The sequence below is a fragment of the Chamaea fasciata genome, unplaced genomic scaffold (genome assembly GCF_029207755.1).
Source record: "Chamaea fasciata isolate MVZ Bird 193981 ecotype frontalis unplaced genomic scaffold, bChaFas1.0.hap1 SCAF_4, whole genome shotgun sequence".
Taxonomy (NCBI): domain Eukaryota; kingdom Metazoa; phylum Chordata; class Aves; order Passeriformes; family Sylviidae; genus Chamaea; species Chamaea fasciata.
Genome location: NW_027094089.1, coordinates 18310626 through 18328700, shown reverse-complemented (window position 1 = coordinate 18328700; position 18075 = coordinate 18310626). Strand labels below are relative to the sequence as shown.

The 18075-nt window shown below is 38.6% G+C and overlaps 1 protein-coding gene across 1 annotated transcript in view; it reads right to left on the bottom strand.

Moving 5' to 3' along the window:
* DNAI1 (dynein axonemal intermediate chain 1) overlaps positions 1 to 18075 on the bottom strand; it is a 140681-nt gene that overhangs the window by 115875 nt on the left and 6731 nt on the right. Inside the window, exons 2-9 of the mRNA XM_066180940.1 lie at positions 13170 to 13241; positions 11274 to 11360; positions 10288 to 10368; positions 7490 to 7616; positions 6014 to 6114; positions 5084 to 5245; positions 3295 to 3354; positions 1041 to 1175 (exon numbers count right to left, since the gene is read on the bottom strand). Coding sequence (XP_066037037.1) covers positions 1041 to 1175; positions 3295 to 3354; positions 5084 to 5245; positions 6014 to 6114; positions 7490 to 7616; positions 10288 to 10368; positions 11274 to 11360; positions 13170 to 13241 — 825 coding nt within the window. The remainder of the gene's footprint in view (positions 1 to 1040; positions 1176 to 3294; positions 3355 to 5083; positions 5246 to 6013; positions 6115 to 7489; positions 7617 to 10287; positions 10369 to 11273; positions 11361 to 13169; positions 13242 to 18075) is intronic.

The following is an 18075-nucleotide window of genomic DNA, read 5'->3' as shown; positions in this document are numbered from 1 at the left end:
TCTATCTATCTGTATCTGTATCTGTATCTGTATCTGTATCTGTATCTGTATCTGTATCTGTATCTTACTTATATTGATATGTCTACACCTATTCTAGGAACAAGTAATGAAGTGATTTCCATGATTGGCTATTATAATTCTCAGGGTATCTTGCTCCAGTCATTACAGAAGTTATTTCAGTTTGCCTTCCAAATCATTTACCTTAGACTGGGGAAGAAAGAACCAGCCAGTTAAACCATACCAGAAACTTCCTGAAACCCTCAAAAACATTTTGGAACATGAAGAAAATCTTTCAGGGTTGCCATATAATCCTATTTATCGTACACTCACTGTCTGAAGAGGGATGATATTTTTAAGATGGGGATACTGTAACTTTGATCGAATGAACTATGTCATTCCCACAAGGCACTCCTAGGCTACTCCTGACTCTGGATTAGGAGTCAGTTTCACCCTCACAGCAAGGTAATAGCATCAGCTTAGGACACAGCAGGTGTTAGGACCTGATATTCTTAGGAGCATGCCACTTACGTATCTATAATTAGAAAATGTATAAATTGTAATTCTATAAAATCATTTAAATTAAAATTTTAAAATAGTGAAAAGTGTTTTACTACAGTGCTATATTTTGAAATAATCCTAAATTTCAGTGCCTTTCAGATTGAAACATTGTATATGAAACTATCATCACTTACAATTCTTTGAAAAATCACAGGGTGTTTCTACCTATTTAGTTCTTTATCCCTCACATAATAATCAAAAATGTGATTATAGCTATATAAAAGCTATATATCTCATTTGGAAATCAGGTTTGAAAATAAGATTATGCAAAATCAAAATCCTGTTTTATACAGTGAAACAGAAATCCTGTTTTGGGAATACAATTTCTAGCAAAAAACTAACTTTTGCATTTCCTAAAGGTGATATTTGCCTACTAAGACAACAACCTACACAGCCAACATGACTTGCTTTCACCTGACTTGCTCTACAGAAGCACCCACCACCACTTTGAACAGCCTTTTTCCCCACATAATGAAACATACCGGTGGCTCCACATAGGATAACTTTCTTCCAGTTTTCGTATCTTCTTTCTTCACTGTCACAGGTTTTGCTTTTTCTTTCTCTTTTGCCTTTTCTATTCTCTCAAGTTCCTCCATATAGGCATCATAGATAGACCACTGACAGACAGACAGAGGCAGGATTTATCAGGACCTGATCATATTCCTGAGAACAGCCATCTACACTATCACAAAAATATGACAGTCATCACAACAGTACCACTGCTGCTTGAATTAGCTGAACATCAGTTTTCTCGCACAAAAAGTGAGGAGTTGAGGTCCAGGACTTTTAAAGCATGATGGGGCATGTCTTATTTTAAGAATACATTACTGCATTCTTAAGAATTACTTTCCTCCAATACTCTACTTGCTGGTTTGACTCTGTCCATACCTTTATTTTTGCAGGACTTTGTGTTTGGCTAATTTACCAATGTTTAATAGGAAACATGCATTAAACATGACATTTCATGATATTTCTCATGTGGTGTTGGAAAATTAAATCATAGTTGCTTAACACAATTTAATTTTGGACTCCAACTCTGCAGCATATGATCACATGGAAACTGAGAGCAGTTTCACATCTTCTGCTAGGCCACACACCACACATCTTGCTTGAGTAGATCCACAAGTAATTTCTCTTAAGAATTATTCATTAGTATTGAAATCCTAGTATTGTATCTGAATCTGTATCTGGATTTCTTTCAGGACAAAACAAGGCAATCTGACACATTAGCTTAGGATAAGGAGTATGACTCAAACATAGAATATTGACTAGAACATTGGAATAAAGGTAGCAAAACTCTTAAAAAAAACCCTACCTGTTTTTTTTTACAATTACAACAATTGTTGTAAATTTGCAGGCAGAAGTGAGACAGAAAGATGTTCCAAACATCAGAAAAAGGACAACGAAGATGAGACAAGTATGAGAAGGAGTAGAACAGAAAAGTTTGGAATAGGAAGTTGTGAGCATAAGAAAGAACATAAAGAAAAAAAAGAGCTGAGGGAAAAAAGGAGTTTATATAAAAACACTATTTTAGACCCACTGAAAATTTCAACAATATAGAAAGAAATTAATGGAAAACATTTCCTCTTAGCTTTCGAACATTTAATGCAAAATATTAATCTTAGTTGGGGGCTAATTATCTTAAACACCTCTGTTCTAAGTCTCAGGACATCTCACTGTCAGGGAAAAAAAAAAAAAAAAAGGAAGAAAACTCCAGCTGGAGGGAGGGAAGATCTCAGGCCAATTACTCTGTAATTTCAGGTTCAGGAATAGAATAGATTAGAGTTTTTAACCTTCACTCCCCTTCCTATCATTTTCCCATAACAGCATTTTTTAAGTTGTTGCCATTATGTTACAGTGTCTTCTCTGTGTTCCTCTTCTCACTGGTAACAAAACGATGTTTTCTATACCAGGCTGATACACTAGTTTGAAAAAATGCTTATATCTGTGACAAACACAATTACATTTTACAAACATCTGAGAATTAATCACCAGAATTGTCTGGATTCCCTTTCCACTAAAAGCTGTGACGTATTTCTTGTGTGAAATTTCATCCAAAAAAATTTTTTTTTACATTTCTAAGGGATGCAGAAAATGCTGCAGAGCCTTTCATCATGAACATATAGGCACATTTCTGCTACATAAAACAGAGTTAAGTTTCTTGCAATAGGTCTTCTATGTTCCTTATGCTGCAGTTCTCACTTGGTTCAGCTTCAGGCTTTAGAAACCTGCCTTTGCATAGAGCTAAACTTAGTCAAAGTAAAAACCCAAGTGCAGCATATGCCAAATTCTTAACAATACTCTATGTCCCTAGAGCAGCCAGTACCCTGCAAGCTGCAGCCCACCTCTTGCTGAATCCAAAACTATTCTCACCCTGTGGTTTCCCCATTTTCACTCACTTAAGACTCTCTAAAGCAGACAGGTCAGAGTGGCTGACAAAAAAAAGAAAAAAACAACAAACAAACAAACAAACAAAAAAATAGTGAAAAGCATCTAAACAGAGGCACTTAACCTTAGAAATATAAACCATGAGCAAGTTCACCCATTAAAGCAGAAGAGAGGGTCATACTAGTCTGTTGTCAGATTCAAACCAGAGATCAAAGCCACAGTAAAGGAATTCATTCCACTGCAAGGAATGCAAACCGAATAATTCGGTCTTAATTTTCTCACACCTCAATTCCCAAAATATATTCTAAAACAACTTTAAAGATGGAAAGGAGATAGATATAGACATACCTGGTTAACATTTTCTGAGAAAGTTTCAAAAGGTGCGGGGTCAGTTTGATATCCCTTTTCCTGAAAAAAGAAAAAGCATGAAGAAGCGTATCTCAGCACTGAAGCCCTCTGCAGTGACATAGTCCAGTTGTGGAAACAGTCTGTATGAATAATTTGATGTCCAGATGACTCCTAGGGCACTGCACAACACTATTGGTGACCGTGCAACTATGAAAAGATTTTGCTATGGAACAAAAGAACGTTCACAAGACCTTCTGATTTTTACCCACATACTTCAAATATTTCAGTAGTTAATTTTGAAGGAGTTCAAATTTTTTTTTCACCTCTACCATTTGAAACACTTTGGTACCAATTATGGTACCAGTTATGACATCCTCCCAAAGTTGAAAAGTTTTGTCCTATGCATTAAAAAGCCAGTTGGATACAACAGTCAGAACAAAAGAATTGAACAGAATGAAACTTACAAACAATTCATCTGATGCCACTGAAATAATATTTTTACCATCCTTACATCAACATTGTCAAATAAATTAATATATTTCTGTGAAACATTCCTTTAAAAGAACAGCATCTTCTTTCAAAAAACTCCTGTGTCAAAACATTCTTAAGAAGATGGATGTAGCATTTTACTGACCTCTGAAGTGAAGACATCTCAGAGGTGGCAACAGAGCATCCTGTACAGCACATACCACTACTATGCAGCTATTTAAGGCCTATATTCTGCTTTTAAAGGCAGAATCATACAGAGACACACAAGCTTCTCCCAATAAAATCATTGGGAAGAGAATATGCAGATCTGGGAACAAAGAAATAAGAAATTCCATGGGCTCCACTGGGATTTTTGAACGATGCCAAATCTTAGCTCAAACTTCATAGCAAGCACCCCACTGCTGGACAAACTCTCCTGAGATCTTCTGTCTCCAGCAGAACAGTAACTCATATATCTCTCCTAGTCCGTCATATGTAAAGACATCTAACCCTAAGTATAATGGCTGTAAGACAACAAACAGGCTCTTTGGGGAAATATACACTCCAATTGTAGCAAGGAAGAAAAAAGAATTTTCTCTCTGAAACTTCTATCCCTGATGTAGGAAACTCCTTTTTGAGCATCCTGTCAGGAGCCTACATCACCAGGATTGCTCAGTCAGAAGGCCTCATGAAAACATCGTCACAGGGAATGGCTGTAGGTTCGGCAAAAAGCTTAGGGAAAGAACATAAGGGTTTGGGTCTGTACGTAATGGAAAGTGCATACTGAGTGGGAAGGAGATGTACCATGTGCAAGAAGTACAGATTTGTCACACTTACAGTAAGTTGGTTACTGTAGTTGGTTAATCTAGTACCCATGTTTAATACAAGCCCAAACACATTTGTCCTTTCAATATATGGGCATTATATCTCTGCTCCATTAATAAGAATTGAAGTACAACACCATGAAAGTACACAGTGACAAACAGAAATTGCTTTCACACATTCCAAGTACTCAGCTGCTACCCTAACATTGCTCTGTACTTTTTCAGATGAGAAAATAGACATCAAAAATATCATGTCCAAGTAGAGGCTTAAGGATTTTCAGTAGCATCAAAATTTTTTGTAGGCTGTCCAAGAGTTCATGAGGCAAAAAATTTTCTGTCACCATTTTCAACACACCAAATGTTTTACAATAGTACAATCACTATAATTTTTTTCCTAATAGTATCAACAGATCACAGGATATGACACAAACACAGGTTATCTACATGCTCCATCAAAGGAAAGATCCTTCAAATCACGGAAGGAAACAGCAATGTACCCGCAAAGGATTGTGGTATGTAGTTGAACCTCTCTCAATGAAGTTGAACTGGTTTGCAAACTTCTTCTCTGGTGCTTTTGGGGGAGGAGGCTCTTCTGCCTCTTCTGCCTCAGTTTCTTCAGCTGCTTCAGCTCTTTGTGCCTCCTCTTCCTCTCCTGCAGCCTGCAAGACAATACAGCAGTGACTCCACCCTGAGAGAACCAGTCATCTCTTTCCTTCTTCTCAGACTGCTGGATTTTTGCTGCCTAGTGAAGGAGACTGTAACTGAAGATTCAAAATTAGGAGACTTCCTGCACTCAGATCAAGGAGATTCTGAAATAATATATGAATCAGAATAGAGACATTGAGGAACCAAAATTGCTTCAAAACAAAACCTGACATGAGAGAGATAATATGGCACAATTGCCTTTGGTAAAATGGACTCAAGGACCAGAAGATTTTGTTAGAGTCCCGTTACCCTGTGTTTTCATTTCCCTGCTAGACAATGAGTTTCACCTGAAACTCTGACACTGTGTAGGTTCTGTATGGATAAGAACAAACTTCTCACAGGCTACTCCTTTCCTATCAGCCAACAGCCTTTAAATTGGGTCACTACTCCTTTCATTCACTTATGCCTGCTGCTTTCACCCCTCCAGATTTTGTTCTTCACCAACTGACTTACTGTCCAGGAAGATTCCAGATCCCAGCAAATTGCACTTTATTTTGATATAATATCTGGATAAAGACATTTCTGGTATGATCCCCCTACTCAGTTTCTACATCTGAAAAATGGCAGTAGGACCACTGCTGCCCAGCAGAACCTGGAGGTAGCACTGACATCTCAGACATAAAATAATCAATGATGGAAGAAAACCCATTTTATAGTAATGTAATTTAAATGCTAATATTAAAAATAAAATGGACAGCTCTTAGCTGGCTACAGAGAATTACCTCAGCATCTCCTGTGGGTTCTTCATCTTTAGTCTCTGTCTCTTCAGTTGCCTCAGCAGAAGCCTCCACAGAAGCCTTTTCCTCCTCAACATGAGCCTTTTCTGATTACAGAAAGGATATGTGAATGAGCCCAGAATAACAAGACATCTTATCCAATATTCTACACATCCTCTGTCTTCTGGAGCATTGACATACATATGTATCCTTCCCTAATGCTGCATCATTGGACAACACAGTAACAAATCCCCACTTAGGAGAACAATTGTTTGCTCAAAGCCACAAAAGGTGACAATGACATTTCTAGAATTCATCTGCAGTACTTCTGTATGAACTGAAATAAAAAATAAATATTTTGACTCAGAGCAAACTTCTCTAACCCATTTCTGATCTGATTAATTCTGTTTCTCGCTAGGCCTTCAGCTCTGGACTTTTCTATCCTCCAGAACTGTCTGCAGTTATGTACAACTACTAAGAAAGTTTTCAAGGCACACAGAAGTTATAACATGGTTGTTCTTATTTATATGGATAAAAATTAATATAGTCTTGTTAGAGAACGATGGATGTCTACATGACTGTGTAGCCATGATAGCATCAAGCCACTTGAAACTGGCTGGTTTGGAATCTATGAAAGGCACTGCCAAAAATCCATGATTTCATGATATTGAAGATCCCATTAAGCACTTTGCCCTACTTCAAATCATCATGCATAGTTTGTTAAGTGTAAAATAAGGGAGGCACTGACCCTCAGAAGTTCCAAGTAAGAACAATTCTCAGGAGCTTACCAAGTGTTATCATTGTATCATTGCCTGGCAGTTACCACCTTGACAGAGCACTCATTGTGACAGAAATTCTCCCTTCTCAAACAGCAGAAATACAATAAAATCACTGACCGGTACCTCCTCCCCCACTGAAAATTCAGACCCAGAATTCTTTACTAAAAACAGAGCTTTCAGTCTCTGGTTAATGTATCTTTTTGTCTGAACACCTAAGAGTGATGATAGTAGCTCAGATGAAATGCCCAAGTGGTTCAGGGTTTTGTATCTCCCATTGTCTGAAAGTAGATGTTTTGATAAGAATTTAAGAATTGGTCAATGCATGTGATAGTTTCCTGAACAATCACTCAGATTCCAAACGTTTCTGCTTTAATAGTTTAAATCATGTCTGAAACTTTCAAAACAGGCTAAGTAGTTTAGACATGAATGTCCAACTAATGGTAGTAAAAACTGTTTAAAAAACACTAAATGTCTTTGAAAATTTCAGTGTTAGCATTAAAATGACTCAAAATACATACATCATCTTCTAGACTGCAGCAAACATCTGGCTGATTTTTTTTCTGATTTTGATTGCCAACAAGGATTCAAGCTGAAATAGGAGCTGTTTAATTCTATGGTAATGTAGCATGATCAATTCATCGTGTTGAATAAGATGAACCAGTGCCTATCTGAAAATTACTGCGATTTCAGACAACAAAGCTACCTGATTCAGTGCTTGATCTGATACTCTGGCATCTGCCTTCATCTGAATCTTTGGGTACCAAAAATCCATTCAAAGTGAAGTGAATGGCTGTTTGATCTATATTGTCCAGTAGCTTGTATGCTCGTTCCTAAAAAAGAAAAACCCAACAAAATCACAAAATCACAGAATCATAGAATCCTGGAATAGCTTAGGCTGGAAGGGATCTTAAAGAAAATCTTGTTGCAACCTCCCTGCCTTGCGAAGACACACCTTCCCCTAGCCCAGTTAGCTTAAAGCCCCAACTAATTTGGCTTTGAACATTCCCAGGGTTGCAGAATCCATAATTTTTCTGGGCAACCTGTTCCAGTGCCTCACCATCTTCACAGCAAAGAACAGTTCAGTCTGTATAATTTAGTTTTGAGCTGCACCTAAAAGCAATCAGAAGCCACTAAAGAACACAGATGCTTCAATACTTTCTTCTTATATATGTGATTGCTTACTATGTCAATCACAGCGTAGCAATGAGCTCACTTCAGTCATTGTGGAGAATTTGAAGATACAGATTACTGATCACCTGTCTATATAGCATAAATATGGAAAACTTCAGCCCCAAATAGAAGAGAAGGGCTTTATTTGATTCCACAAGACTGATTTCCTTTCTCTGGAATCATGCAATTGTTGGTCAAACAAGTACAGTAGCACAGAGGTGAGACAGACTTGGGAATACTTTGCTTGGTTTTCTCTTCTCTTAGGTGTTGGTTTTAACAGGGATAATTTTCTTCACAGCAGCTACTGATGGGCTGTATTTTGAATTTGTTGTGAAAACAGTGTTGATAACACAGGAATGTTTTGGTTATTGCTGAGCAGCACTTGCACAGAGTTCTGTTCCCCACCCTACCTTATCACTAACTCACCCATCTGACCAGAAGGATATTCCATACCACATAGTGCCATGCTTAGCATATAAATCTGGGGGAAGAAGAATGCTGGGAGGAAGAAGAAGAATGGGGGGATGTTTGGAATGACAGGGTGTATCCTAGCAAGTAACCATTGACATGGAGCCCTGCTTTCCTAGGGATTGCTGAATATCTGCCACAAGTGGTGAACAAATTCCTTGTTTTGCTTTGCACAACTTCTGTGCAGTTTTTATTAAACTGTCTTCACCTCAACCCATGAGTTTTCTCACTTGTACTCCTCTGATTCTCTCCCCTGTCCTACCATGGGAGAGTGAGTGAATGGCTGTGTAGGGCTTAGTGGCCAGCTGGGATTAAACCACAACACCTGCCTAAAGCTGGGAATAATTCAATGCCAGAGTTGGAGGAGCTGTCCCCATGCCCTTTCTTTCAGGGTGTGTAACCTTTCCCAGGGAGAAGTGGGAGGTAAAACTATCACCTCAGTCTTCCCATGTGACTGCCTGTGTTGCTGGCTGTATATGGTAGTTGGAGAAAGATGCTCCAGGGTGACACAGTGTGAGCCCTGCACATTTAAATGTGAAAGTGTGATTCTTGGATATTTTCTGGCTGTCTGTTGCTCACTCCTACTCATCATGAATAAAGCTTGTCAGTGATTTCACAAAACACATTTCCAAACTCTCCTATAATTCAATCTTCACATCTGGATACTGTGGCATAATTCTTACAGACTGAGAAAAACCTTGCCTTTTGTCCTTGAGCCACCACAGAATGGGAAAAGTAACTACCTGAGATCAGCTGCATTAATTACCTTCACCAATAGATCTTGTTCTGAAATTGTGATATCCTTGTCTTGGGTTGCAATATGTAACCAAAAATGTTTATCATATTTTCCATCTGTTGAAACCAGTTGGGGAGGTGTTTTCTTTATGTGTTGTATAACCCATTCCTCATAACTCGGGGTGGGGAGGGGGCAGGTGTCTTCTGTTAATGGGCCAGCTGTTCAAACCAGGTGGAGGAATGTTCCTTCTCTCTACCACGACCCATCCTCCCTCCGGGGGATATCTTCTGTTAATGGGCCATTAAGACTCACCACATGACTGATAACATTACATCATCCCATTGTGAGATGCTCCACCCAGTGGGCAGAGCCAACCGTTCCTACCTAAATAAAAACTGAAACTCAGAAACACAAGAGCAGCCTGTTTTCTACTGGATCCTAGAGGAAAACCGGACCCATCTCACCACCACTGGACCCTTTCTACAGGATCATCTCTACTCCAACATCTGTTACTCCAGGAGGATTTAGTTGGACTGCTTCCAACACCCTGACCAACAGGGTGTTAAGTCATATTTCTGACTCCGTCAGGGTTTCTAGGAGTTTTGTTTGTTTGCTTGCTTGCTTGTTTCTTGTTTTTGTACTACTACATTTGTATTTTTAATATTCCTAGTAAAAACTGTTATTCCTATTCCCATATCTTTGCCTGAGAGCCCCTAATTGAAAAATTATTAATTTATTATAATTAATAATTTGGACGGGGGGCGTTTATTTTACATTCTCCATTCCAGCCGGAAGTCCAGCTTTCTCTAGCAGATACCTGTCTTTCCAAACCAAGAAAATCCTACTTCTAAATAAATGCATCAATTCTTTTAGACTTTTACCTTCTATAAAAACCCTTTAGGAATCATTGGCAGAAAATATGTAATAAGATGTAGCCACATTAAAAGAAAATTTACCTGGTTATAAACCAGGAAAAATTACCTGGTTTATTTTTAAATTTAAATATTATTTAAAAATTATTATTTAAAATTTATTTTTAATTGAAAAATTACAAAACCAATTAATTGCAAAAAAAAAATTGCAGAAAAGTTTTATGGGTCATGTCTTACTTTATGGGTCACACTTACTTTGAAGCTGAATCTGACGGTATCCCGGGGAATATGGGGATTATCAGCTGTCAAGGTACGTGTAACTTCCTTTTTTAATTCCTTTGGAATGGAAACAAAACAGTATTGTAGATAAAACTTCACTACTAATACCATGTACAAAAAATTACCATGTTTATGCTCAGTTCTGTTCAGTTCATTGCAGATACCTTGTGTGCAGGTGATGCCACCACAGGTACAGTGCTTGGGGCCAACCTGGCTCAGAGTGTAACCCAGAATAGTCAACCTGCTTTCTACCACAGTATTTCAATGTGCTTTCTTGATTTTAATTATTATCTAAGATACAGTAGTACTTGAAAAATGCTAGCTGCATTCTGTAAGATGGGACAGAAAACTTGTGTCCTTAAAATCTACACTGTCCAAAAATAAGCAGTAAGCTCAATAGGATTACTTTCAGGATTGACCACTGTGAACAAAAAAAAAAAGTACTGCTTTTAACAATTTCTACTGCCTGAGTTAGGGGACATACACAAAACTTACCTTTCACAGCTATTTTAAGGACAGGGAACAATGCTAGAGTTTTATAAGGCAGTGAGAAGAGAGAAACAACTGCAGCTGGAAGGGTGACCAATTGCAATGCTACTGAACCAATTTGGGAAGAAACAGCAGTAAAACTGTATGACACTTCCCTGTCCTGTGTATGGCACAGAGGCACACAAAAAGCTCAGGGTTGGCTCTGCGTCCTCTTTAACTGAGTAGAGCCCTGGCAACATTTTCCCTTTGGGATTAGCTCCAGGCAGTTGCAGTGTTTTAAGCCTAGAACTGGGTTTCAAAGCACATTCACCCTGTTCTCCTGTTGAAGCCATTTCAGTTGGCACTGCAGACACTGTACTTCAGCAAGTACTGGAGTTTTACTCTTGCAGAATTTCTTCCAAAATCAATGGGCAGGCTTCTGCTTATGGAGTTTCATACGCATCTCATAACAAGACAGGCATTGCTTTACTCACATCTTCCGTCAGCTCCAGCTGGTCTGGGGATCTGACAACAGCCCTTGCTGACCAGTCCTCCCCTGTTTCAGGAGCATCACCTTCATCCTAGAATAGGAATGACAAGCTCAGTAATGCAACAAAACTCTGACAGCTTTGCTCCTTGCCAAAGCAGCACTTCTTGAGGCATTAAGAAATAAAAACAACATCCCCCCCACCCATCTTTGCTTTGTGCAGAGCAGAACACAAATGGCAGGCCAAAATCTGAAGATTTTCATATGGCTACACTTGCCAGCAAGAGTTCAGTGGGTTGGAGGAGCTGCAGTCTGAAGATAATTCTTATCCTAGCACAAAACTGAACTAACTCCAATAACAAAACCCAAGTGATTCCACTTCAATCTCAGTATAAAAGTTGGCAATTCTGTTTCCCTTGCCACATAATACCCAAGGGTATTATAGGACTTAAGGACAACTCAAGGGCACAAGCCAAGAACCTGCAATTACTCCTAGCATGTCATTTTATAAGCTACTCTCAGAATTTAGTTTGAAATACAAAGCTGCAGGGATGTGGCTTCTGGAGGAACGTTAACTAATTTCTTGCAAAGACCAGCATGTCTCCATTCCCCTAACAACAGACTGCTGCTTTCCCTGGGCTAGCATTGGGTTGATATCACGATATAAGGTCATTAAAAAGAAAATTAATCACTGCAGGAATGAATTTCAATTAATTGTCCTTACAGAAAAAGCTGTCAGAACACAAAGTTGCTGATTAAAGTGCTTAACTGCTCCAGGCAAAATTTCTCACTCAGTTCAAAATGTTTAATGAGTTGATTTAAAATAAATCAATCGTTCTTGTAAATACAGTTCTCTCCGGCCTGCTAACTTAACAGCCATGCAAAGCTGAGGATGAGTCCAAGGTGTAAGCACAGCTTATGGCTGAAGATACAGAGGCTGGATGTAGCAATGCTTTGCTACCTGCAGAACACCAGAAGGTAAAAAGCGCAACACTGTGTCAAAATGACTGAAAGCAACAGAGAATTTTCCATATTCCAGAGGCTGCAGTCTTATTTCTTTCCCCAAGGGAACTGAAATGAGGCAAGCTGTAAGGAAGGTCAGACCTTCTCTGTGTCTCTGATGCACAAGAGACAATGACTGCAGAACTGTTGTTTGTGATTTAATGCTCCCCACGCAAACACCTGCTTGTAGGACACTTATCATACACAATTTGATGCCTGTTAGTTCAGTGACTGTTTTCCCAAGTGAATCAGATAAGAAGTATTGTGGTTTTAACATTTTTATGTATGATTTTCATTTAAAAGTAAATAACTTTCCATTTTTAAATGGTGAAAAGAGGAACATTTAATGAGACTGTGATTTGTCCCAAGAAAGTGAAAAGCTGTTTATCAATATGCCTGTGTAAAGACATGTAGACTGTTCTTTCACCCCTGTCAATGGCGCTAAATAAGAGGAAGGTAGATTAAATCAGAATATTCTAATAATTTATTTGCCCAACAGTAAAAACATTATTGTGAGTCACAGAAGTTAAGGCTATCTTCTCTAAGGCTTCTACTTCTTTGTTAAGTGAATATGGGCTATACGTTGAATTTTCTAAACTGAGCAGGCAGTTTTCTCACAGTCTGAGTCAGGTTGTACTTTGGAATTTACATCCCAAACATTTTATTTTAATGTTTTCATATTGCATTTTACCCAAATTGTGCCTTCGTTCCAGGTGATATTTTTTGTCCTAACTTGCTGGTGCATTTTCCTTCTCAGCGGATACCTACAGCAACCTCTTACTGCTAAATCAATTGATATTTTACCAACTTTATAAAAAACCCCTCATTGTTCAGACTAAATCTTTTTTGCATCTCATAGCTAAAAGAAGAAAAAGCCATTTTTAAGACTTGAGAATCTTACCCGTTTTTTATATCCAGCTTTACCAGCTTTACCAGCTTTTCCTGCCTTTCTTCCTGAAGGTCCACCTTGGCCCTAAAGTGGGAACACATCCAATGTAAACTTTCAATGCACCTTTTTTTCCAAATTTAACCAAGCAGAATAAAAGTTTAATGTTTGCTCCAATAGTATGTTTTAAAAGCTGGGTATGCCAGCATTCTGTCTCTAAATTATCTGAAGGAAAGTCACTTTCACAACACAAGAAAGCAATTTTTCAGCATGAACAAGCGCCACGCTCCATTCTAGTACAGTGCTACTGGTCTGTCCTAGTCTGTGATACACCCAAACATCATACACCCATTTTAGTGCCTTGGTCAAACACACTAAAAGGCTGCTCCTGTTCCAGGTGCTTGCATGGCACAGGGAGCCCAAAGACAGTAGACTGACACCCACAAAGCCAGAACCACTGAGAAAACATGAAAAATACTGATGAACAACTGGGAAATTGACCACTGTAAACCCCCCTGCACACACTAAAGCACAGAAAATTTCCTATTACAGGCTTTAAGAAAAACAAATAAACAGTTGCTTATAGGGTGCCTTATAGAGGGAGACTACCTCACCCAGAGTGAAGGAATAACAGAAGGGCCCAACTGACATACCTTTGTGAAAATTTAACAGAAAGTGGGAGAGGAAATGAAGAGAATCCTTTTGAGGAAATGCAGAGCGACAGACAGGACCATGAACCCTGAAGGAAGAGAGTGAGCCGATAAATCAAACAAAGGAAACAACATTAGAAACCTTGGCAAGAAGAGTTTCAGGATGGATCACAAATAACGTTTGATGGTATGGATGAAAAAACCAGAGGAGTTACTTGGGGAAAAGTATTTGACTTTGTGACAGAAAAGAAGGGGATACTAGAAAAGAGGGAAGGAAAATGAACAGGGAAGGGAGAGCAAGCTCCCATGGACTGATTGATTTTCTTCAGAAGAACATTAGAGTGTGCCTTTCAGTTCAGATCAAAGGTCCACCTAGCCAAGTATCTCTCACCAAAACTGTTCAAAAGAAGGTACCTATTCTATTCCCTCCAGGATGACCTCTTAGCTTGCCACAGGGACTTGAAAAGAAATGCTATCTCTTCTGTACCATATCAGTGAACCTTTTTCTCCAAAATTTTATTCTGTGATTTTGGAATCCATGTACATTTTCAGTACACACAACCTCCACAGCAAGGACTCCCACAGTACAACTACATGGTAATGCAAAGAACCACTGCTTGCTTCTTAAGTCTGCCATTTGTTTCTCTCATCTGGTTTTCCTCGTTTTTCTTCTGGGAAGCTCAGCTTTATCACAATATCTATTCTTCCTCTTGTCTTCCATATGTCTTAAGAACACTTTCAGGAGCACAAGTCTCCACAGAGATTCCTACACTACCCTCATGATTCCCCTTCATCATGAAAATTAAATATTCAGTTCCACCACCTACTTTCTGTGTATTAAACAATTAAGCAGCCATAAAGACTTTGACCCAGAATCCCCAAGCATTGCTCATCAAACCTCATTACTTGCTAAGACTTGACAATAAGAATTCAGAAAAGAAATATTTTCAGACAACAAAGTTCGGCAAAAGTGTGAGACTGTGTCTCTGTGTTATTTCTCTTTGTACAAGCTAAGACACATAAAACTGCTGTTACTAACAAAGCATTAGGGATTATTTTTATTCCAGAAGATACATATTAAAAGCTGTGAAAAATGAGCAGAACAATACATTTCTATGCTTATAAAATGTGCCTCACTTTGAAATACAAATTTTTGTGATGCAAGTGGAGGAAATAAAAGTGATAGTATTTTGTTTATGGTCCCACTGAAGGCTGATTGCAAAGCAGAGAGGCTAAGAGGTCCCGTGTCACAACCACTACTGAGACAACTGGATCATGCAGCTGGCGTCTCTCCCCTATGTGATTGTTTGGCAATAGGCAACAGAGGGTTCTCTCTGACAAGGACCCCGTTATATGTGAACTAGGTGTGACTTCAGCAGATTTTCAGAGCAGAATTTTATTCACATCCAAATCAAAATCAAATTCTTAATTTTAAACATGAAACGAAGTCTACTTACTATTATCCTTTGTAAATGAGTCTACAAAAGCATTTATCCATTAGCAAAGGCAATCTGAGGATAACTGGTTTTAGCAGTTGCAGATTTCAATTAACATAATCTGAAGAGCCACCTGTGAATAAATATCTGCAACAGTATTAAAATCTGAAAGTGAGACCAAAGAAAAGCTAGAGCTATGAGTGCACCATAAGGAAGTAGCACAAAACCTGATCTGCTTCCCGTACCATAGAGAGTAGAACACGAACAATTTTTCTTATAACCAGGGACCTGTGGCTAGTTGGCTCTATTTCCCTTGTCTTTGTACACTACTATCATGGTTTTATGACTAGAATTTAATGATGCAGTACAGGCCTGGTATGATAGAGAGACCCTGAGGAGACTCAGGATATGGCATGGAGGAGTACAGCCAGGAGATGATAAGACATGAGGCACATATTTTACATCACAGACGCCACAACTATAAGCATCTAACCACTGTCTAGTTTGAGAACTCCAGACCTGAAGACAGGAGAACTGAAGAAAATCTGGTTTAGGGGTAGCAAAGAAGTATCTAGCACACTGAAAATCACTACATGCAGTATTATCAGGAGTAATGTGGAGCACCAAACCAATGGAAAAAGGGAAATGTGAAAATATATTAGCTAACATATAAAAGAAAATCCAGGTAAAGCAGAAACCATCAAAATGAACATCTTATCCTCCCCACTGAAGGTCTCCACTTGCTGAAAACTTAATCATAATATCCCCACCAACACCAACAGCAAAATCAAACCATCAGCCTTAGGAATCTGAACACTGGAAGAAGGATGACCACAATACCATAAAAGAGGTAGAAACTAGGAAGCTTTCATGCAATAACTTTAACCGCAGTATTACTATTAATGATTTTTTTGCACAGAAGTATTTCTTATTTTCTTTAATGAATACACCTGGACTGATGATAATGTCTAGACTAAAATTTCAGTCACACTGACAAGAAATTTTTAGTTTTTTGAGTTGTCTTCTCTTTTCCATAAACAAGATTTTGAGTGCAACAAAGTTTACAGACTATTGCAAAATACATAACCAGGCTCTGAAAGTCTTAACTTTGACCCTATGTGTGTTTTTAACCTTTATCAAAGGATGGCTGTTGTGTATGACTGGGGGAGGGTGCTCAAGGAAGAGATTTCATTGCATCTGTCAGTGAGATTTACCAGCCTTCTCCATGCCTCATGCCTGCTTTCCTACTAGCCTCTACTTGCTGACTGTGACAGCTTGCTTTGGGGCTCCCTGAGACTAAGCAAAGTAGTTCCGTACAGCAGGGAGCAAGCACATGACTGACAGGACATAAAATTATACTTATTGTGTCTGATATTTTGAACTAAAGAAGCTCCAACTACTCCATCCAACCTGAACAGTTATGCTTTAGAACTACTTTGTTATCATACAGATTCTTGGTCAAATGCTGCTGTATGGACACAGCTCACACCAAAGACATGATAAACCTGAAGCGGGAGGATGGGAGCCAGCATACAGAGATCAGTGTGTGTCTGGGGCTTTCACATGTGTGCTCCACAAAGATAGGACAGCCATACCTGGAGCAGTCTAAGAAGGAGCTGGTCCTTAGTTTATTCTGGGATCATTCTGCAAAACTCCTGTCTCCTGCCAAGAAAAAACCTCCCTCACAATGCAGAGACCTACTTCAACAACAACAAAAGGTGAATGACTTATTTGATGGATATTCTGGACTCTTGCAAGTGAAGGCAGAGACTGTAACTCCACTTGACTCAGTACTCTGCAGAAGTGAGCATAAAAAGCAAAGACATACTTTGCTCTGCAAGCATCATTCCTGCTATCGCCATCTATGCTGCAGAAGGTTCAACCCAAAGCATCTCAGACTTTTGGAACCCAGCTGGAATGTGGCACAAAGATGAAAAAAATAAGATGAGGAAAGATGAGATCTTAGTATTTTGGCAATATTACCGATAGGTGACGGCCATCAAAACTACTAGATCTTTTTAAAACTATTACAAGAAGCAAGCTGGGGAGCAAACACAAGTCAATCAAGAATATAAAATCTTTTACGCTATCTCCTAATTCAGATAATAGCACAGACGATACTACTGTGCTGCTTGATGAAAAGGGCAGTCCTGGCATCCCTTTTTATTGGTGTATCTGTGCTTTGTTCTTTTGCTGGGGTTTTTTTTGCAAGCTCCCACTCTCTGTAAATCTTTCCAAAGCCAGCACACTTTCCTTTTTCATACCTTTTCTTACAAGTTTTCTCTGCTACATTAGCTGTAAAGAGTCCTCAATAGCACCCAGGTGGTGTGTGTCCTGCCACCATGACTTCCTCATTCTTCTTATTACTGTAACAATGCATTACCCATAAACTATGATTAATAATGTAGTCCTTTTTCTCTAACAGCTACCGAAAATACACCACACATGTTTGTAAAATAGGGAAGAGGTCACAAACACATCTGCAATACAAATAAAAAATAAATTATGACTGTGAGTCGACATAAGGATTATATATTCACTAGTAAGACATTTACAAAAATTTGCCTCAATATACATTTTTAAAATTCAAGCACATTTTTCTCTATCACATTAGCTACAGGAAAAAAGTTAACAGACTATTATTAACATCTCAAAGAGAAGCATTCAGAACTTAGAAAATGTGAGAATTAAGGTTGCCAGGGAAACATTCATTTCATCCCATTGGGCACAGACATTGCGATACACAGCTTAATTCCATAGTCCCACACTTTGTTTTCTGTAGGTTTCCTGCCTCACTTCAATCCTCCCAGATTATGTTGCTATAGATTATTGGTT